The sequence below is a fragment of the Euphorbia lathyris genome, chromosome 5, assembly GCF_963576675.1.
Source record: "Euphorbia lathyris chromosome 5, ddEupLath1.1, whole genome shotgun sequence".
Lineage (NCBI taxonomy): Eukaryota > Viridiplantae > Streptophyta > Magnoliopsida > Malpighiales > Euphorbiaceae > Euphorbia > Euphorbia lathyris.
Window position 1 is genome coordinate 49,848,250 of NC_088914.1, and position 23,293 is coordinate 49,871,542.

The 23,293-nt window shown below is 34.6% G+C and overlaps 1 protein-coding gene across 2 annotated transcripts; it reads left to right on the forward strand.

Moving 5' to 3' along the window:
• The first annotated feature begins 3,158 nt into the window (after positions 1-3,158).
• Positions 3,159-22,258, forward strand: LOC136230163 (protein CHROMATIN REMODELING 24). Of its 2 annotated transcripts, none has more exons than XM_066019121.1 (22): positions 3,159-3,413; positions 3,532-3,690; positions 3,805-4,988; positions 5,074-5,204; positions 5,290-5,344; positions 5,728-5,856; positions 8,090-8,197; positions 8,299-8,354; positions 8,431-8,521; positions 11,176-11,310; positions 11,400-11,477; positions 13,479-13,691; positions 13,796-13,867; positions 15,997-16,077; positions 16,161-16,279; positions 17,929-18,040; positions 19,334-19,402; positions 19,481-19,575; positions 19,966-20,094; positions 20,853-20,915; positions 20,998-21,130; positions 21,864-22,258. In XM_066019121.1, exons 1-22 carry the CDS (start codon positions 3,311-3,313, stop codon positions 22,023-22,025), a joined length of 3,477 nt encoding a protein of 1,158 aa, XP_065875193.1. In that variant the 5' UTR covers positions 3,159-3,310; the 3' UTR covers positions 22,026-22,258. The 2 variants fall into 2 exon arrangements, with proteins under 2 accessions (XP_065875193.1, XP_065875192.1); XM_066019120.1 differs by having other exon boundaries at positions 3,802-4,988; positions 21,864-22,257.
• Positions 22,259-23,293: the final 1,035 nt, after the last annotated feature.

Genomic DNA, 23,293 nt, shown 5'->3' on the forward strand with positions numbered 1-23,293 from the left:
AATCAGCTGCAAGTTTAGATACAAGATTTTAGGAATAAAGCCACGACCCAGATAGGTAATTCCAAATTCAAATTTTAAAGTTCAGTCTGTTAATCATTCAACATTGGATAAAACCTACCAAAGCATAACTTTTTATATGATAAAATTTGATATAAAAGGAAAAGAAAAATCAGCAAAAGAAAAAATAGAAAAGAAAAAAAGTTGTATACCCATGATTGAACTAAATATAGAATCAAACGTTTGATCCTGAATGTGTTCGTGAGCCTTAAGAAAAGCAAAATGGTGAAAATAGGAAAGAAACATAAAAGAATGGATAAGTAGAATTTCAGTTAACAGAAAATTCAAAATAACAGAGTTTTAAGAGATTCGGAATCCTACAATTCTCGTAGACTTCGTAACCCACATAGCGTGTGGGTTCGAATTAGTGATAAAAAACCCAAAAAGAAAAGAAATAAAACTATGTTGTTTTCTAGGTTATTATTTTATGTATAAATATTAATTTATTATCAATTTATACACAAACGAGGGGGCAATTGTTGGCCCTCAAAATAAAAAATTTATTTTTCAGTTTAATGTAAATAAAAAGCATATTGCAAATTTAAAATAAAGTTTATGAAAAATAAATAACTCGTAGTGTGACTAATTCACACGTCATGTGAAATGTCTAAGATTCCCAAACTCATAGGCCAAAAGCTGCCCACATGTCGTGTGGAATTGCCACACGTGTGAGTATCATGCTAATGTTTCTACTCGAAAAAGAGTTAAATCACACAATGTTTGGCCTACCCCACACATCATGTGGAACATAATCAACACTCAAGACATACGTAAAAGGAAGCCACACGCCACGTGGCTTAGAATTCCAGCAGTTAAGCACGTATGGTTCGACGACACGGGACGTCCGACGCGCACTAACATACACCAAACAAAACCAATGGCCTACACCTGGAGTTTGATTTCTTAATCTCACATGTGCACAATCACAACCACCTCTAACCCAAGAAAGTAGGAAGTACTGAGCTGACGTGACAAGTTAGTGGGAGTGAAAATAGGAAGAAGTTGATGAATGGAAGTAGTGGGTTGATGTGGTAAGGTAGTGAGCAAAATCTGAGAGAAAATTAAGGGTAGTGGATAACAAGCAACTACCAAACCGTTTTAAAAAAACTATAAATAGAGACCCAAACTTCATTATAAGAAACCAACCAACAATTACCTAATATTAAGTTCTTAGATTTTTAAGCTTTGTTCTTCATAATTCCTAGTTATATTTGTACTTTTCAAGCTTGTTTTAACTTCAAATCGATTTTTTAGCACCCCGTTTTTAAGTTTGTTACGTCCAATCATTAAATTCCTAGTCCAAAAGTTACCAATTCCTCAACTAAAAGTTCATTAAATTCACTTTTTGTCAAGTTTCATAGTTTATGCCCAATACTTTTTTCGTTCCAGTTTCAGACCCTTTACAGTCCGTTTTTGCTCTCGAGAGAGTATAAACATTTATTCCTGACATTTTAAATTTCATGTTAGCTTTTTCATTTTTCATGATTCCATATCCGGAAGTTCATTTTTTAAGACATTCTTCTGACTCTAAATCATTTTATATATTATGTTTTCAACTTTTATACAATCTGCCAACTTTTTCATTTGCACATTCCCGAGCATCTAAAGTTCGTTTCTACCTTAGATTTTTATATAAACTCATTTTTGACGTTCTAAACTTGACTTTAGCCTTTTGTTTTGCTCAATTCCGTGCTTGTAAGTTGTCATATGAGTCATCCAAAGTTTGGTCCAAATTTGCCTCTAACTTTAATTACTTGTTCCGTTTTCAATCCCCTCAAATACCACTTGAATCAGAGATCCACAAACAAAGTCAGCCCCATTCCGTGTTGACTGATCGTGGTGTTCATGAATCCCAAGCCGACATCAATTCAATGTCTTGCTGAGATAGCCAATCGTGGCTCCGAGTTTGTCATTTGAATTTTCAATTCCGTTTTTTTTATTGTGAATATTGCAATTTAATTATTACACATGTTATTAATTTGTATTTACTTATTTCTTGCAATTATTTAGCTATATTAAATATGGGTTAGGCTATTGTTACTTTGTTTTTAACAAAAGTAAGCCTTATTTTGTTTTTATCACCATTGGATGAACTTACTTTGTTAAAGTCCACCATCATCTAATGGTGAAAAAAACAAAGTAAGCTTTACTTTGTCAAAAACAAAGTAACCATAGAAGGCACCAATATTAATATAGTCTAAAAAAGATTTTTTCAATTCCTACATGCCTCGACAATCGTTCATTTAGATTTCCGGGGTGTTTGTTAAAAGGGATATAGGAGGTGGGATAGGGATAAAAAACACGAGATAAGTTATCCCGTGTTTGTTTGGGAGATAGAAAAGTGAGACAGATGAGGGATAAGCTTCTTATCCCTCAAATCCTATACCCAGGAAGGGGGTGGGATAAGCTCATGCGATTTTAATAGGATGGAAAAGTCCATCTTATCCCTCAAATTAATGTTATGTGGTTTAAATAAGGTTAAAATAGTAAAATGTATTATTTTATCCTCATCTCTATCCCAGTCTTGATCACATGCACCTTAATGAGCAAGTAGAATTTGCTCATTCACCGTTAGATATAGACTTATTAAATCTAAGCCTCAGGATGCTTTGAATCTCCACCTTACGATTCTAATAAATCTAGATCTAACGGTGAATGAGCAAATTCACTTACTCATTAAGGTGCATGTGAAAATTCCTGACTCTATCCCACATACCAAACATTGAATAATAATTCTCGACTATCATATTTTTATCCTTATCCCAACCATTTATCCTTATCTCTATCCCAACATTTTCCCTATCCTCAACCCAATAGAATACCAAACGCCCTGTTCAAGTTTTGGCATGCGAAATCCATAACATTAATTGAGAAGTAACTTATCTGACACGCGTCCCAATCACACGTAACAAAGTTAAAAATTAACATTATTTAAAAATATCACTAAGTAAATACTAGATGAGAGGTAAAACCAACATTTTGAATATATCAAACAACAAATAATGGTTTAATCCTTACTTAAAAAAAAAAAAGAAAGAAAAAAACTAAGAAATAACCAATACGTCAGGATATATCAGTAAGACCTTAATGCAAAATCAAATTCAAATATTACAGTGAAGCGGGAAAGTTGCAATTAGGGAAGGCAGACGATCATATAGAAAGATGATACAGACTCTTCCCACTTCTTTTTAGGTTATTTTTCTCACTTCTTCCCTCACTCTCTTGGTGAGGTCTTTTACACATTGTAGCAGAAATGGGGGACAAGACCAAAAGCAACCGGAAACCAGTAAGCTTAAACGATAGCCATTATCGTCTTCTCCAAGACCTATCTGCTCCTCCTAAGCCGTCCTCCTCCGGTCTGTATTTTCCTTGCCTTTTTTATCTATTTATTTTAATGTTGAATTATTTTCTTCCTCAAAAGTTTATTGCTTTAGGGTTTCGAAACTATGCTGATTGTAAACTTTTGGCATATAGCGGAAGAAGGGAATCCATGCCAGATGAAGCCCGAAAGTCGACGCCGTCTCTGCAAAGGATCGGCCACGCAAACACAACATTTCGTTAATAATATTGATGATGACGATGATCCTAGTATTCCTCACTACTCTGGTATCACTGATTTCGACTCTTCCTCTGGTAATATAATCTCCTTTCCCTTTTTTATTCTTTTTGTCTCTATGTAAGTGTCCGTGATTCTCGCACAAATGCTAAGAGTTATGTTGCTTCTCGTGGGATGGGTTTCTGAAGAAGAAAACCTGACAAAGGTTAAGATTGAAGGGAGACGTCGTCTTTGCAAAGTCTCATCTCGGGACAAGGAAAATGCTGGGGGTATGGTACCTGTGCAAAATGAACCTAGTTTCTCAGAAATCACTGATTTTGATTCCCCTCTGCCATGTAAACCTATAGCCGATGGTAAAAGTGATCAGGGTGCTGATGAAATCAGGGACATTCTTAACGACTTGAGCTCAAGGCTTGATCTTCTGTCAATTGATAGAAAACAGGGCACTCACAAAGTAGACCATGATGGTTCAGAATTCTTTGTGGGTGGAGATAGAGAGAAGCTAGCTGATGTGCTCGAATATGCAAGTGCCACATCCTCATTTTCTGGTGGTTCATGTGATCTAGCTGGTTCTCCATCTGATCCAGCTGGTTCTCCATCTGATCCGAATAATGTTGTTGGTTATGGCATTGTGGATGAGCATGATGAAGGTCATTTGTTGAGTAATGCAAGTGGTGAATATTTTGTTGATAAATTTCATCAGACCAAAAACAATAGTCAAGGAAGGGCTGATGGCAAATTAATGACACAGGGGAATTCTGTTGTCTCTAATGTTGAAGAAGAAGAGGATAGCGATCTTGGAACTGAATCTGAGGGTGATAACTATGTCAAGAGAGAAAGAAAAACTGAAAGTACTCTCCTGAAGATGAAGAATGAATCCAAATCTACTGTCTCTAATGTTGAAGAAGAAGAGGATAGCAACCTTGGAATTGAATCTGAGGGTGATAACTATGTCAAAAGAGAAAGAAAAACTGAAAGTACTCTCGTGAAGATGAAGAATGAATCCAAACAAGTGGATGAGAGATTAAGGTTTGGAGGACAATCTTATATGTCTATTCTTAGGAATGAAGACGAGGAGGATGGGGGTGATTCTTTTACTTTTAGTGGTAAAAAAGAGGCTGAGGGAGCTGGGAGCCAAGCTTTCAAGGAGTCATCTGTGATTAATTTGTCGGATGATTCTGATGATGATGCAGTTTTGAAGGAGGACGGTTCAATTACCTTTTCTGGCTCAAGATCTACTTATATTCTACCTGGTCAAATTGCAAAGATGTTGTATCCACATCAGCGTGACGGGCTTAAGTGGTTGTGGTCTTTGCACTGCCAGGGTAAGGGTGGAATCTTAGGGGATGATATGGGTCTTGGGAAGACAATGCAGGTAAAAATCAATCTCACTTCATGTATACACTCTTCTAGTTATACATTCTATGATATGATAAATTTCAAATTGTCATGAGCTGCAGATTTGTGGCTTTCTAGCTGGACTTTTCCATTCGAGGCTAATCAAAAGGGCATTGATTGTGGCCCCTAAAACACTACTTTCTCATTGGATAAAAGAACTTTCCACTGTTGGGCTTTCTGAGAAAATAAGAGAGTAAGGCTGTTTAAATGGAGATGCTATAATGTGAAGCTATTTTTTTTAGTTCATACATATTGACTGTTGCTTTACTTCCATCTAGATACTTCGGGACCTCTTCAAAAGCTCGGGAATATGAACTGCAGTACATACTTCAGGTTGCATTAGTGCTTTGTTTGTTGATATTATTCCACCTTTTTCAGATTACTCAGTATAATGTTTTGGAATTGCTTGATGATATGGCAAGTAAATTGGTAGCAAGAAACAAATCTAGATTTTGCTCTTATTGTTGAACTAGGCACTTGAATTAGGTTTATAGCCATTGAAGTTTAAGTTGAAATATGACATTTTCTCAAATGCATATTCAATGTTCTATTATAATCCACCTTATGAAGCAAAAAATTGATTAGTCTTGTTTCTTTGAAGTTCTTTTCTAAATTGTCGTTATATCCATGATGTGTGAGTTTGCTTTTAAGTGAATTTTTGATACTGGTTTCTCTAGCTTCTTGGTTGTTGATTCCATCATTTAATTAATTTATAGGACAAAGGTGTTCTCCTTACAACTTATGATATAGTGCGGAACAACTCAAAATCATTACGGGGAGATGGCTACTTTGCTGATGAGGAAAGTGAAGATGGTTACACATGGGATTACATGATTCTTGATGAGGTACACTCTGTTATGTCATGTTTCATTTTGTATGCACTTTTCTCTCACATAGTCATAATTTTGGAGCTATAAATTGAAGCCTAAGCCTAAGCCTGGGGAACATTTTTACCTTAAAGGTTTTTCTTTAATGGGTGCTACCTTGTGCGCTAGATATAAGCATCTTGCTTGGTCTTTCCATTATCAAATAACACATTTGTGCCATTGTATAAAGGAATTGTGTGTTTTCTCTCTTTTTTTTTCACTGTGCCCTTATGCCTTTGTTATTGTAACAATTTTAAATACAATAAATTTTAAATACATGTAGAGAACTGCCTCGTGACGCTTCATTTCTGGCTTTTTTTTTTGGGAGCAATCGACTCACCCCCTGCTGCGCTGCGAGTTTAATAAAAAACCAATGAATAGATGAACAAATATAGCAACCACTTAGAGAAAAACCAAGAGAATTGAGGGAAAATCTCAAGAAATTTTTATTGATTAATTATGAGAATATGAAAAACCAATACAATTCATATGTATTTGTAGGTTAAGATAGTCCTAAGCTGAAATGGAAAAGAAAAACTAATAAAGAATAAAAAACATAAAACTTCATCATAGGTAATCCAATTTGGATTCGGATTCATGGGAACCAGTTTTTCAAACTGAAATGGAACTCGAAATCAATCCCAATTTGGGTAGGAATTGCAGCAGAAGTAACAAATCTAATTCCAGTTAGAATAAGGATTTGGCCTTTCATCACCTTTGTAACTGTCAGCTATTAATACGAAGTGTACCTTTAATTATCAGCCTGAGCTTTTAGTTCAATTGGTTTCATGACAGTAACCAAAATTGGATTTAATTTAGCTACTTTATGTTGAGTTCAACCTGCAATCATTATTATATTAAGTTCATTTTTGTTAATAAATATTTGACGAAACATTCAATTAAAGAAAGTTATATTTTGATTTTTTTATTCATTCTGAAAGAACTTCCCCAAAGGTAGTTCGTTCCTAATTCACCATTTTTCTACTGATTTTATCCTCCAGTTACAGCTACCCAAACCAAAACCAAACACTTCAAAGCATAAGCTTTATCAAGAGCCATGTAGAAGTGGATTCTAAAAGCTCCAACTTGCATGTACTATCTACTAGCTTGTAGATGTTTTGGCATGATCCTGAATTCTTGCTAAATTATCCTTATTAAATTTGTTATGGAAACTCTCTCTCTCTCTCTCTCTCTCTCTAAGTCTATTTCATGATCGAATTATTGATAATGTGTCAAATATTTAAAATAATAATTTAGTAATGCATGATGGGGTTATAAAAAAAAAAGGGCGGCCCGGTCGCACTACGCGTCCCCGCTGAGCGAGGGCTTCCGAGGAGGGGTCCCACCACAAGGGTGTACTGGGGGCAAGCCTTCCCCTGCCAATTTATTTAGCAAGAGGCCGCTCCTAAGACTCGAACCCGTGACCTCTTGGTCACACGACAACAACGTTTACCGTTGCGCCAAGGCTCGCCCTCTAGGCATAGTTAATTCTAATTTTATTGAATGTTTTCATTGCTTATGATTTATGTTTGAAAAGAACTTGTGCACAATATTCATTTTACACAGAGCAGAATGAATTAGTATAATCAGATACCAATCACTATTTGAGTACCCACTGTCTCACAACATTTATTAATAGTTGTAGATGAATAAAACATTTTCTTGGACTTGCTTTTGTGTAGAATTCTTGTCAAATCAGATGTTGGGTAATTTTTTGAAGAAATAGTTTTAGTTCCAAATGATGAATTCCTGTAACCATATTTGAAAGTTCTCATTCTGAGTGCGAAAAATGCTTTGTTTTATTATTCATGTATTAGAGCGTCTCTAATAGACTCTTTATTAGGTCCTTAAGTTAAATTTGAGGAGTTTGTAGCCAAATCCAACTCCAAGAGCCTCTTAGCTCCTCCTCAAATCACGCCTATATTTCCTCCCTATCATTGATGAGCCTCTTTGCCCTCCCTACTTCAGTTTTTTATTAATAATTTATTATTGAGGAGTTTCTCTCCTCTCCCTATTGGTAAATATAATAGTAGATAATAATTTTAGCAATAAAAAAATAAATAAGGAGTGAGTATGAGAAGTATTGTTGGAGATGACAAGTAGTTTAATGTCTTAAATGTCTAAGAGCCAAATTGTTTATATTATCGTAGAGAGAGGACTAAGTGTGTCTTGCAGATGCTCATAATTCTTTTTGTGTGTTGATATTCTACAGGGGCATCTCATAAAAAACCCAAGCACACAGAGGGCGAAGAGTTTGCTTGAGATTCCAAGTGCTCATCGTGTTATCATTAGTGGTACACCAATTCAAAACAATCTTAAGGTGTCAATTTTAGCAAATGTTGCCAATTATTCATTTTTATTCACATCCAATTGTATGAGGCAGGATTTACAATTAGCTATGATTCTGTTCTTTCAAAACAGGAAATGTGGACTTTGTTCAACTTTTCTTGCCCCGATTTGCTTGGTGACTACAAATGGTATTACATTGCTTCATCCTTCACTTGATTTTGATTATTAAAACAAGTATCTTTTTATGATGTCAAGCTTCCTCAGGTTCAAGGGAAACTATGAGCATTTCATCCTTCGTGGTAATGAAAAAAATGCATCAGCTAGGGAGAAGCATGTTGGTTCAAGAGTTGCTAAGGTAATACTTGTATTTGCTACAATATTTTTTTGGGATTTCTGACTTGAATCTTGTCCTTTTTCTTTTTTCTTTCCCTTAGTTAATGAGATTGTAATGTAAAGGAAAATTATTGTGAATATTTGACTGTACGGTAAATTGGTAACGTAAAATATTTAATTAAAAGGTGAAAATGAGGAGCTTCCATATCAATGAATTGTTCTGACTCGCATATCTAAGCTTCACATTTTTTTTGCCTTTAGCCATCTATCTAGGATTTCTAGTCAGAGTATAAAAAAATGATGACAGTTATTTGTAGTCCGGAATAAGGTAGTTACATAGAAGTTTTGTGAGTTTATGAGGTTTGACTACAATTATTTTAGTGAGGTATCAAAATCAAGGTGTATTATGATTGAAAGGCTACTTTATTATGATAATATAATACTATAGTCGTTGTAATTGTATTTCCAGTGATTCTTAACTGCACTTCTTGTGATTAATACAGTACTAAAGTTGTTATAATTGAATTTGCAGTCATTCGTGACTTATTGTGATTATTTTGATATGCTCATCAAGAAAAACATCTGCACTTGGACTTGTAATCACTTCATACTGTTAGCGATGATATTACACTATTAGCGTTAATATTTCACTGTTATCCTTATTCTCTTAGGATAACGTTTTGTACTTATCTCTACTTAGGATGTTTACTGTGTTTAGGATAACACTTTATATCCTAATCTCCTTTACTTCTAGTTTCACTAGGTACATCTATATATACTTCTAATCTCTGTAATCGTAATTAAGAGAGATATGATCATTATACCTGTTTCTATTCTTTTCAATCATTTAACACATAGTACTCAAGTTCTTCATTTCTAAAATGGCACTGCCCACATTCATTTAAATAATTTTTATATATTCTTTTCCATTTTTTGGAATGCTGAAATTTTTTCAGAAGGTAAATTAAATGTGAACCAGATCATTTACAATGTTTGGCTTCAGTGGCAGGTTTCTAATTGCTTATTAATATAACCACTACCTCTATTTCCTGTCCTTATAAACACTGTGTTGAGATTACAAATAATATTTGTGCTATTTTTATATGCGGCATGTGTATTTTTATGAGGCCTCAGACACTAGATATGCTGATTTTTTTTAGATGTAATTGCCTTAATAGGATATTAGCAAGTTTTAGAAGCTAAATTTTGTACATTACTGAGCAATCTAATTGTCAGATATTAATATGAAGTGGTAATATGGGCCTGTGTTGTGCACGTTTCAAGTTCAGTAGGGATTCAGGTGTGGCGGTGTGTCAGATATTAATATGAAGTGGACCTTTAACTATCAGCTTAAGCTTTTAGTTCAAACGGTTGCATTACACTAACTAAAGCAAATAGCAATAAATTCTCTAAAAGAGAAAAAGCTTCAAAGTAATTTACTGATAAGTATGTTGAGTTAGTTTGTAAAGGTAACTAAAGTTCGATGTTGCAATGAATAAGCAGGTTAATACATGCCAGTTGAGGTAACACCGTAAAAAAAACCAGTTTCAAAAATATGATAAACTGATCATACACCCAACCATAGTTATTAAAGGCGCGCCTGAGGCGCGCCTATGGCGCATGGCGCACCAGGCGCAGGCCTTAGCGCCATGGCAGCCCCATGGCGAGGCGCAATCGCCATGGCGCGCGCCTGGTGCGCCATTTTGCGCCAAATGCAATTGCCAAAGGCGCACCAAGGCGCGCCTTGGCAGTTAGAGGCAGTTATGGGCAGTTTTTTTATATATCTGGGATGAAGCACATGTTCTATTAACAAAAAGTATTAAAGAGGAGAGAGATTATACGTTTTAAACTAATTAGAAGACGAAGAGACAGAGTCATGAAGAGTTGAAGATGAAACTCTAACATGGGGTTTAGTTGGTAAGGCTGCTGGAGTTGAAGAGATTGCATATAACACTAGAAGAGTAGGAAAAAAGGCTAAAGTATCATCTTCCAAGGATCGAGGAAAAGCCCATGTAGTTGTTCGAGATGAGGAGGAAGAAGAAACTGAGTTTGTTGATGAGGATGAAGAGGATCAGTTTGATGATGACGCTTTAGATGAGGAGTGTGATAGTGATGATGAGGAGTGATGGATTTGGAGAGTTTTGATTAGGAGTAGAACTTAGGAATTAGTATTCAACTTTAAAGTTTGCTAATATGGGGTTTATTTTGCATTTTAAATTTATTTATGCTTAAGATATTTTCATGATTTAGTATTCATTGCATTTTTATGTTAGTTTAATAGTTTTATAATTTTTATTTTTGTCGGTGCGCCTTGTCTCGCTATGGCGCGCGCCATCGCCGTGCGCCATGCGCCAAGGCTCCAGGACCCTTTGCGCCTTAGTGCGCCATGCGCCTTTAATAACTATGCACCCAACACTACTAGCCATTTTGAAATGGAAAAAACTCTAACATGACTCTTGTAGCACAGGAAGTCTTGGCAGCAGAGTTTTTTAAATGTGTGAACTTAAACTTCCTAAAATCAATTTTTCTAGGAAAAATTGTGAAAGAAAGATATGGGTATAAGAATTAAGGATTGAATGAAGTCTTTCCTGATTGCAATAAGTTCATATTTATTTTATTAAAATCTAAGCTTTCGTTGATTGCACCAATTCATGCAGTATATTATTTACTTTATAGGAGCTCAGAGAGCGCATTCAACCTTATTTTTTGCGCCGTATGAAGAGTGAAGTATTTAAGGAAAATGATTCAACAACTGCCACTCTTTCCAAAAAAAGTGAGATGATTGTATGGCTAAGACTGAGTAGTTGTCAGGTATGGTTTACTATCTTAGTTCTCATTTTGGTTCTATGCTAATAGAATATTTTGAATAATCATGCGATTTGGTTTGTAATTTGGTGCAGCGACAACTTTATGAAGCCTTTTTGCACAGTGAACTGGTTCTATCTGCTTTTGATGGCTCACCACTGGCTGCACTGACGGTAATGTGTTGCATTTCTTTTTATTACTAGTTTTTTAATATGTTGTTTAAGAATTTTCATTAGGACCAATGAAATATTAATAAGACTACTAAAATGACTGATTTATTTTACCCTTAATATTTCTCTCCTAAAACTCTACTTTCATGCTGAGATTCTCTTTCTTAATTATTATAGCTTAATTATATGATTAATTGCATTGATATTAAACCTCTCACGTAGTATAAATGGGAGCAAATTTGAGAATTTTTTTTTTGCCAAGAGTGCATTTTGGTAATGTAAAATGTCTTGTAGGAACAAATTGATAAACTTTAAATGTCATATAATAAAAGACGGAAGGAGTAATATTTTTATTTTTATTTTTTTACATGCATGAAGTGGAAGAGTGCTACGGGTTTCCTTTGTGATCCCGGCATGCCTAATAGATTGAAGGGAAAATTCTACCGGACGGCAATTAGACCAGCATTGTTATATGGTACGGAGTGTTGGGCAGTGAAACACTGCCACATCCATAAGATGTCGGTGGCGGAGATGCGTATGTTGAGATGGATGTGTGGTCACACGAGAAAGGACCGGGTGCGTAATGAAATAATTAGGACAAAAGTAGGGGTCACATCTATTGAGAATAAAATGAGAGAAAACCGACTAAGGTGGTTTGGCCATGTGAGACGTAGAGCGCTTGATGCGCCGGTTAGGAGAACCGAAGAGTGGCAAAGGGATGTAGTGGTGAGGGGTAGGGGAAGACCTAAGCAAACTTGGAGGAGGGTGATCTAGAGTGATATGAGTTTATTGGGAATTGAGGAAAATATGGTAGTGGATAGGACGGAGTGGAGGGAGCGAATCTGTGTCGCTGACACGACTTGATTTTCACGGTTTTATATGATGGTTCATGTTAGCCGACCCCGAATCATTTCGGGACTAAGGCTTTGTTGTTGTTGTTGTTGTATATGTGTGTATGCATAATTTTTTTAAAAAAATTTGTTAATGACTGTACAGCAATGGCTTGGCAATCGAAGGCCAAATGTTTACAAAGCAGTTAAACAATAAGAATGAAATTGAACGATCCGAATTGCATTTTGGGATTATCTAAATCTTAGCACTGGAATTTTGTGATGTACTAAAGCAACATCAGCACAAGCGAATTGAATTATTTTAAATATGTGGAATGAGATTTGAGCAGTTTGTCTAATGCTTCGCTAGTACAGCGTATTTCATTTTTCATAAATTGCAACATGCCCAAAATATATATATCTTCCTTTTAAACCTCCTTTGTAACACTTAATTATTGCTATTTGGATTCCTAAGGGGAGGGAAGTTGTTCCAATTGCCTTGTTGAAGTATTTCCCAAAATGCTAGACAAGTTTTTCCGTTGTATATGTCACTTCTACTTTTCTGGTTTTTCATCATCCATAGGCTTTGTGACCTTATAGTTCTCATTAAAGTTGTATAGATGTAAGTTTCACCTTGCTGGTGCTTTTGAGATTCCAGGTGTTCTGTTGTAAAAGTATATAGTTCATAAGACAACCCTTATATTGGCATTTTGACTTATCTCAAACATGTTTGTCCTCGGAGTAACATCTTCCATCGATATATATTCCTCTTAGTGTAATGTAATTATGATGCTTGTTATGGTAACTTTTATTCCTTAACCTTTAAAGTTCCAGTAACTATTGGCATGCTTATAGTTAGGAAATCTCTTGGTATATTTGTTTCTCTACTCATTTGGGATGTGCAAGTCTCGACCAGTGGATAAATACTGATGTTCCTTAATGAAGTTTACATGTTATGTTGTAGTTGCTGAACTATATCTTCTATAAGAGAATTTGATACCTGACGTCTTTAATTTTGCTCAAACTGAAAGAGTAATTTGTTCATCATGTTATCGAAGGGCTTTGATTAGGCATTAAGATTAGATCGGTACTTTTTTTTTCCCCTTTGCTTTGCAACTGTTTTTTTGATGTTTAGACTGTGTTGTGTGACCAACTACTATTTGACTTGGAGTAGATTCTGAAGAAAATATGTGATCATCCGCTTCTCTTGACAAAAAGAGCTGCTGAAGATGTTCTAGAAGGAATGGATTCCATGCAAAATGCAGAGGAGGATGCTGGTTTGGCAGAAAAATTGGCAATGCATATTGCTGATTTAGCTGAAAAAACAGAGTTTCAGGAGAAGCATAACAATGTCTCGTGCAAGATATCTTTTATATTGTCACTATTGGTTAGACTTATCTCATGATAACTTAAAGTATAGTTTTGTTGCTAAGATTGTGATGTTTAATTATTCCTCATCTTTATTCCACATGGTGGATTGTGTTTGAACAGGACGAGTTAATTCCAAATGGACATAATGTTCTTATCTTCTCTCAAACCCGCAAGATGCTTAATCTTATCCAGGTTTGTTTAAAATTATGATTTTCCAGCATGCATGGCTTTTGTTTTCAAATAACATCTAGTTTAACGAGAAATATGAATACGAAAAGTTGAGCACATAACATTCTTTGTTGTTAAAATATGGTGCATGAATATCATTAACATGTTGATCATTTTTCTATTAGAAAATCCCAACATTATGTTGTTATCAGTCAAAAGTCAATCATTCAGAGTTTCTTCAAGTTTGTTGCGTTTTGACTTTACTTGGTGTGGTACTGGATTTGGTACGTTTGTCTTTTCTATTAAATCCTTGTGTGATTACTTGGAAGGCTTAAACTATAAATGCAATAATGCCGATATGAATTCTCAAGTCATGTTCATTAGCTTTCTGTGTCATTTGTGAATTCTGAGTAGACAGTGATGGCCACGCCAGTTTATGAAAGAATGAACCTTTATTTTGGAAGTAGGAATATAAATAGCTCTAGATTGACCATAAGGAATTACCTGTTGCAAGAAAAGAAACATTTCTTTAGCATAATCGGTATCTGGGATTTGTCATGGATTGTCTTTTTGATTGCATCCTGATTGTGTATTCAATTGTTTGTCCAAGTTCAGATTTTGAAAATCCATTAACTATGAAAAAGGTAAAAAGAGTTTCCAAATTATACTTTCTCATACATGCTTAATACAAATGTCAAATTGTGATTTGTTTTTCATGATCTTTAGAAATTTATATTAGACATGTTTTTAAGAATGAAAAGGCATTTTTGTATGTCAGCTAAATGTATTATAGTCTATGTAGGTTTGAGGATGAAACTGGGCAATTTTACTATTGACACTAACTTTGAACAAAGTTGTATAGATGCGCATCCGCAATTTGAATTTCTTTTCACAGTTTCTGTTCTCTTTCTCACCTCAAGTAGTTCACAGTGACCTGATACCTAGCTTTTCCATTCCTTTAAACTGTTTCACGTGGTCAAACACAATTTATATGTTATCGTTTGCAAATAGGTTCCTTTTTTACTTCTGTAATTTTTTGGTGTGTTTGGTTGGAGAAATGTCATTTTCCTTGTGGACCATTACTTATCTGTGCAACTATTTTTGATATAGCCTCCTCCTCTCTCTCTCTGTCTCTCTTTTTCCGCTTTGTTTTCCATCTGTAATTGGGGTCGATTTTAGAGCAGTATTTCCTCAAGTAGGATCGCGTAACACTTCTGCCTACTGCTTCTCTTTTCCTTTTATAATTTTGTTTTCTTGTTTTGCGTTGTTTATATCTTCACTATCAATAGCAATTTATTTATTTTTCTGATCTCCTCATCAACAAAGTGTCTCGGTTTTATATTTGGAAAGAAAAAGTGAGGGTTGGTTGTCATTTAAGGAGGAAGACATTCAGCTTATTTGATTGGTCTATGTAGACTAGTGAGTTAATGTCCCATTTATGTACAGTGTACACTAGTTTTGATTTCAGAGTCTTTTTTTATCCCCCGTTGACCTTCTTTTTTAGATAGAATCATCAATGAGTGGAAAGAAGCAACCTTACTAAGTGTCATATATTAATATGAATTGAGCCTTCAACTATCATATTAAGCTTTTAGTTCAAGTGGTTCGATGATATGGTATCAGATGACCAAGTGATCAAGGATTCGAATCCTGGCAACCTCATTTGTTGATTAAATTGCAGGAGATGGTAATATGGGCCTGTTTTGTGCATGCTTCAAGCCCAGTGACATAGTAATATGAATTGGTCCTTTAACTATGGGCTTAAGCTTTTAGTTCAAGTGGTTCCATGACACGAAGAAAGGTTTTAGAGCCTAGCTGATCCCAGACTGAGATCTATTGAAGGATACGTTTTGTTTTAACTTAGGGCTAAAACAGAGCTCTATATTCTAAAATTTATTGCTTGGTATTCTGTGCTCCCTACGTTTCTGCTTCCTTACATTAACAGGGCAGAGAATGACCACACATCATACTTCTCCTGTGTCTGTATCAGCCATTTTAAATTTGTGTATTGACTAAGTATTATATGTCTTCAAGCCTGTATATGTACTACCTCTTCCAGGAATGCTTTTGACATGTGACAATATTAGAATAATTTTGCTAAAATGTTGGACGTTTAAAGGTTCTTGATGATTGCTCCTAATTGTTTGTTACAGGAATCCCTAGTGTCCCATGACTACAAGTTTTTACGCATTGATGGCACTACTAAAGCTAGCGACAGAGTGCAGATTGTTAATGTTAAGTGTCCAGAAAAGGCATTTTTGGCTTAAAATTATCGTTTTTGGAACTTAAAGATCATTGGATTTCCTTTTGCTTTCAGGATTTTCAAGAAGGTATTGGCGCCCCTGTTTTTCTCTTGACATCTCAAGTCGGTGGTCTTGGGCTTACACTTACAAAAGCAGACCGTGTCATTGTGGTAGATCCTGCATGGAACCCCAGGTGCTTAAATATTTTCTTCCATTTAGATTCTGTAAATCTTGGTGGAAAATTACTACAGCTGCATTTGTTTTATTTTATGCGAAATAACTTGTTTTGGAATATGTATTTTGAGGTAAATATTTTTGAGAGTGAAACCTGTTATCTACTGTTTGCTTGCACTGCAAAAAGTCAAGTGTGATTTGGGTTTACTATATTGGAACGTAATTGATTTTCCTTTTTGGGTTTATGAAGCAATTTAGATTTGTGGGAACCTCATAGTTTCCTAATTATAATTCATTGTTGATAGAAATGTGAAAAATAAATTATCACGGGCAGCAATTAGTGGTTTGTCTGTAAGGGCCAGAGATGATTGATGGTCACTATATCTATGCACTTATATTCCTTGTTTGCATTACTCCATCTGTCCAAAAAGATAGATTATTTTCCCTGTGTCCAAAAAGATAGGCTATTCTTAGCTTTTATGTGGCTTAAATTTTTTTAGTTAAGATGAAGGACAATGTTTTACAAATGAATTTTCTAATTTACCCATATTTAACTTACTAATGTGTAAGTGGTTGTGGTTGAGTACTAAGCAACAAATCTCAGTGATATTTGTATTGAATTGGTAGAATTTTATGAACTTGATGTACTTTCTTGATGAATATGCATAAAAAAATAAGGGGTACATTAGGAAGATCAGAAAACAACTAATTTTTATGAAAGGGAAATTGTCTATAACTTCGGATGGACCAAAATAGCAAACTGGTCTATTTCTATCAATTTGGGATGGAGGGAGTACCATTTTTCGAGTTTGTGACAATTGAAAATTTGGAGAATTGGGGATTTTTTTTATTTGAAAATATGTTTTGAGAAACTGAGAATACATTTTTCAATTGCCAATTTTCGCAGTTACCCTGAAAATGGATTTTAGTACAATATTACAGGGAAAATATTCATAATGAATAAAAATAAGTCCTGCACGAGACAATCAAACTGGCTGATCTTAAATTGGATTACTTGGATGATCCATATTTTGTAGAATGTGTTCAGTTGTTGGTTTAACATTTTGAATCCTTTTGTTTTTACATTTTCTTTTGTAAAGTATCCATTAGCATCTTTCCTAATGTTAACTTCCCTTGTTTTGACCGCCATGATCACTCAACCTTTAGAGTTTGCAAAGGTTATATGCAGAATATTATATGTTATGTTATTCCTCAAAATGAATGGTGCCTAAATCAGGTTCTTGCTTAACTTAGGTTAGTGAGCTTTCTGGCTTTCTCTGGGATTTTAATATTTCTCATTGTTCGAGGCTGTATTGTTGTATTGGTAATTCCAATAAAAAAATTTTGAGCTATGGAGGAACTCTTCTAAACAAATTGAACATCTGTATAGATGTCTCAAATTTACCTCAAGTTTTTGCCCTAATTTATTGAATTTTAATGACAAAAATTTACTCTTTTTAAAACTTCATACAAATGATTTCATTTCATCTGAACAATTCAAATTAAAAAAGGAGGTATATGTCTTCCTCCGGACATGTGCTGCATTTTTTTTTTCTGTTTCCTATAATTATTCACGAATATATTGTTCATGAACTACTTTCCATAGTTCAGACATTCTGAAGTTAGTTATAGTAGTTTGCAAGCTAATTGCTTTATCTCCGTTTACAGCACGGATAGCCAAAGTGTTGATCGAGCATATCGAATTGGCCAAAAGAAAGATGTTCTTGTGTATAGATTGATGACATGTGGAACAGTTGAAGAAAAGATATATAGGAAGCAGGTGAAGAACTTGTTAATCCTCTTACTCTTATTGTTGTAATATGATAGATAGTATATAAATCATAGTTGTTGGAATCGTACAAGTCGATTCGATCCGATTCTGTCTGGTTTCGGGTCGTATCTATGGTACGACTCGAAATCATAAAGAATCGGACATGAATAGGCCGAGTCCACCGATTCAGTCAATTCATGAACTACATTAAAAAAAACTGTTTTCAATTTTTAAAGAGTAAAAAACGTGCGCAGAACTAAAACTAATTAAGAAGTTATGGAATACAAGTAGGAGACTCTCTAGACTTTACAAATTCCAACTCTTTCTTTCCTTCTGTTTTTCTGTTTTGTTTTTCGTTTTCTCTTCTATTTATTTCGTTCTTTTCAACTGTCCTTCTCTATTCTTTTGATTCTCTTCAACTTTCTGTCTCTGTTTTCTTTTCGTTTGAATTTTAAAGCGTGGTTATGGAGGAAGAAGATGATGATTCTTTTGATGATGAAGAATTCTTTGGCAATTAGTTTTATTAGGATTGCATTAGGTTTGAATTTTAACTTAAATGCTTGGTTAATAACTTGATATAATTTCTATTTGGATATTAGAATGACATTTTAGACTAATATTTTAAACTTAAACATAGTTAATATTTTATTTTTTATAATATTTTGACTTTGATCTGAATCTTACGATTCGGTTTGATTCCCGAGTCCCAATTCACAAAATGAGGATTTCGAATCACGAGTGGAATCTCAATTTAACAACTATGATATAAATAATTTGACTAGTTATTGACATTTTGAGGCCATGATTCAATATGTAGAATCGTAGATTCATGTGGCTGAAGTATTCTATTTCTTGAATATTGTTTAGATGTATCAAGTTGATTATGTAAATCTACTGTTATGAATAAATGTGGTTTGGAAATATTAAGTATATTTCTATTATGAATCAGTAAACATATATATTCAAGAGTATGTATTCTAAACTAGGAAAGTAAATATATATGAATCTAAATCGGTCATTAGGCAATCTATTGTCACAGTATGCAATTGAGCTTCCTACGATTATTAATAATTTGTCATTGGCTTCATGTTCTAGTTAAATTATTCTGTAAAAATGGAGTAGAAGATGTGGATTTACCCTGTGCTTGTATTTGGGTAACGGATTCTTTTACTCATTTGCGGGAAAGTTGTGTAGTGTTATTTAGTTCTTCAGATACGTTCTGTCCATATTTGCAATTCTACCCAGTGGTTGTATATTTTGTTTCAGCTATGGATCAATAAATATGACTTGTGTTTTTGTTAGATATTCAAAGGGGGACTATTTAAAAGTGCAACTGAACACAAGGAACAGATTCGTTACTTTAGCCAGCAGGTTTGTGCCAAAAGGATTATCTGTTGCAGCTTTTTTGAAATAACATGGATGCACTTTACTAAAATTCATGTGTTTCAGGATCTTCGGGAACTATTTTGCCTCCCAAAGCAGGGTTTTGATGTTTCGGTTACACAGCAGCAACTACATGAAGAGCATGACAACCAGCACAAGATGTACTTGTTCTATTCAAAAATTATTTACTTACACCAATCTGACTTTCTCCTCTTTCATTAAATTGAAACCATGAACTGATTTTGACTATATACTTAATTTTCTTAAATGGGAGAACTGGAGGTAATTCTTTTGTCAAAATAATTTTGTTGATCTCTCTCCTAATTAGTTGTCCTTGAAGCCTGAAAGCCTATTAGCAATAATAGTAAGCTTTCTTCTTTATGATATACCCTCTTAGTGGCCCTTATATTATGATGCAAATGGGTTCGTATTTAGTTTTCAAATTCAATCAATTTATGTGATTTTTGCATTTCAAGTGTGCATTTGCTATCATTTTCTAATGTTTGGCATATTCTACTATATATTAATTAAGTGTTTTTTTCTTTGGGTAGGGATGAGTTTCTGGAAGCTCATGTAAAGTTCCTGGAGACTCTGGGTATAGCTGGAGTTAGTCATCACAGTTTATTGTTCTCCAAGACAGCACCTGTCCAAGATGTAAATTTAGAAGATGAAGACATAAGGTGGAACTCAAACTCTTAGTGTACGCTGTTCCTTCTTTTAGCTGGAACATAGCAAGTAGATCCTTGAAATTTTTATCAGTTTTCTGCTGCTTGGTTCCATGTTATTCTTTCTACATACAATCGTAGGTCTGCCCTGTAGATTGAGTTACAACAGGGATCAAGGTTCTGCTAGTTGCCACTTGGGTGTGCTGATGATTTTTTATACTCTTGTGACCTAGTTGTCCATTGAAGAAAATGACTTTATTAGAAAGAGCCTTGTAATCTCATGCACTCAAACCTGAATGGACAAATGCTTGTGTCGTCTATTACCTTGGAAAATTAAATACTATTAAATTCAAAAGAAACACAAGGCAACTGAGATGGAAATATGCTACACAATTATCCAAATTGCTAGCAAATTGTCCCCTTTTTGCACTCAGGTGTATTTCCTTTGTGAATTTTTTTTTTCCAGTGCAAAGATTTGAACATGCAACACATCTTGAACAATCCCTAAATAGTTTGATAAGCAACAGAAGTTCCAATTATTTCACGATTCAACAAGATTCCGAAGTACTATAATTTTTGGATTTACTAGCAAGTAATATAGGTTCTGAAGTGTTTTTTCAGAATATCCTTTCCGTAATTTTTATATCTACTGAGTAAAGTTAATCAAGTATTAGAATCTGAGGTGAAGTTAGTATTTAGCAGAGGAAACCATATAAATAAATATATGAGCTATATGTCATGATTTTGTGGTTGACACTTGATTGTGTATTCAGGAGAAACGGCTCATATGTCAGAAATGCATCATCAAGTTATTCACAGGAGCACAATGTTGATGGGTATGGCCTTCAAGAACCACTATGCCCCGGCTTGAAGTTTTATTCTAATTACTTCTTTTTTTTGCCAACTTTTTGTTGTTAGGGCTGAGCATGCTTTCAATCCAAAGGATGTAAAAGTGAACAAGAAAATCTCATCCCCAGATAGCTTTGGCAAGCTGACAGAATCTGAAATCAAAGATAGAATTAGTCGGCTATCACAAATACTGGGGAATAAGGTATGCTTATTCAGGGCATGTGTTGCAACTTAATCAATCTGCTTCAATCACTAGTAGCTCAAAAAATGTTAGAAGTTTGTATTTCTTAGTGGATCAGGTAGTTTCTGACTGAATTACTAGCGCTTCTATATAGGCCATCTTTTTGCTTAATTTTTTGGTATGATTACTGGTGGTCACCACATTTTAAGTGTTATCTTTGTTCTCTTTTAAGGCTGTGTTTGCTGGCGAGCATGAAGTGTATTTGGATTTACACTCATGAAATTTTTGTTTCCCATCCTTCAAAAGAAACATAGTCTAAAGGTTTTACATTGAAATAGCTACCAATTTAGCCGTATGCTTATTGTGGGAGAGCGAATGTAGTCTTCAAGTACAAAACAATACAATCTTATGCCTAGCGTTTACTAAATGGTACAATTTCAAGCCTCGTTAACGAAAAAAATGTTTTTTTTTTTTTTTTTTTTTGTTGTGGTCACCTTCCAACTTCTACCAAATAAGTTTTGAAATTGCATATCTTCTATTAATTAAAAAAACTCGTTAACCTGCTGTATGGTAAATGGTAAACGTTAGACATAAGATTGCGCTATTTTTGGTACGTGAAGGCTACATATCTGCTCTCGCCCAATAATCATAGGGTTAAATTTGTAGCTTATTATGTTTAACATTTGTGATATGGTTAGAATTAGAGCATAGCAAAGGCAGAAAGGGAATTATAACATTAATCTGGTGATGACAGGTGACAGTTTCAAGATTACCAGATAAAGGAGCAAAATTGCAGAGGCAGGTATTGGAATTGAATTTAGAGGTGGAGAAGATGAAGATGGAAAAAACAAGGGAGAAACAAGTGATCGATTTGGATGATCTGACTGGGGAGCTTCAACGAGTGTTGAATGTATGAGACACCATTATCACCCCTATCTTTCTGGATTTTTGGCTACAAATTTTGTTTAAATCTGCCATGAGCTCCTGTTAAATGCAAACAGATTCCATCTGGGATTAATACTATTATTATTTTGTATATCTACTTTGGTTTCGTTAATACAAGTGAAACCATCCAGCCTACAATGAATCTTTTACATGTTACATTGAAATCTGAAATTTTAGTATACGCACCTTCACTCAATTTAATTAATTTAGTTTTCTTGCTATCAATAGTAATAATATGGATTGCAATGCAAAACCCAGTACTATCTGATCCTAATAGGATTATTCGAACTCTGTGTAAAAAGAGTTTGAGGCGGGTATGAGATCTAAAAAATTACCCATATCGGATATGGGATTACCCTTCTGGATACCTGTTGCCCCTCCATATATTAATATGAAATGATCTATTTATTTTTAATTTGTTTTGTTTTTTGATAATTTTAAATGTTTTAATTTAGAGTGTTTGTTGAAATTTTGAATTATTTTTTAAATTTGTGGATAGTTTATTAAAGTCTTATTTTGTTAAATTTGTAATTTATTTGTTTTATGGGTAACGGTATTTGCGAATTAAATTGGATGTGTATGAGATTCAAAACGTATACATGCTAGGGTAATAATACATGACATTTAATTCAAAAAGTACGGGTATATTATAAAGATACACTTTTTAGCTCTTGGGCCTAATTTCCCAAATTTGCTTGATGTATCATAAGTGGAAGTTGTGCAACTCCATGACCTGAGCATACTCAAGTCAGGTTTGCGGCCCGTACAAGATTGACATTATGTGTTGGTACCTTACCTTATGGTATCCCTAAGTAATATTATAAAGGGTAAATTATAAAATTGGATTGAATTGGAGATCCATGTATACAGTGGTTGAAGAATACAGAACCTGGTTCATGTATTCTCTCTCCTTGGTAAAGGGCCCCATCTCCTTATTTAAGACAATACCTTAGAGCACGGGTAAGAACCCTTTGTTTGTGTTGATCATTCTGAACCTAGCCAGAATTTTGTCTATGTACCTTTCTTGACATAGGTCCAAATGATGTCTCGATCTATCCCTGTAGATCCTAATACTTAGTATTTTCTCGACTTTGCGCCCTTCATTGTAAAAGACTTTCCTAACCACTCTTTGACTTTTGAGAGGGTAGGGATGGCATTTCCAATGAGCATGATGCCGTCAAAATAGAGAACTAAGAAAATGATGATGCTTCTAGTCGCCTTCTTGTACACATAAGGCTC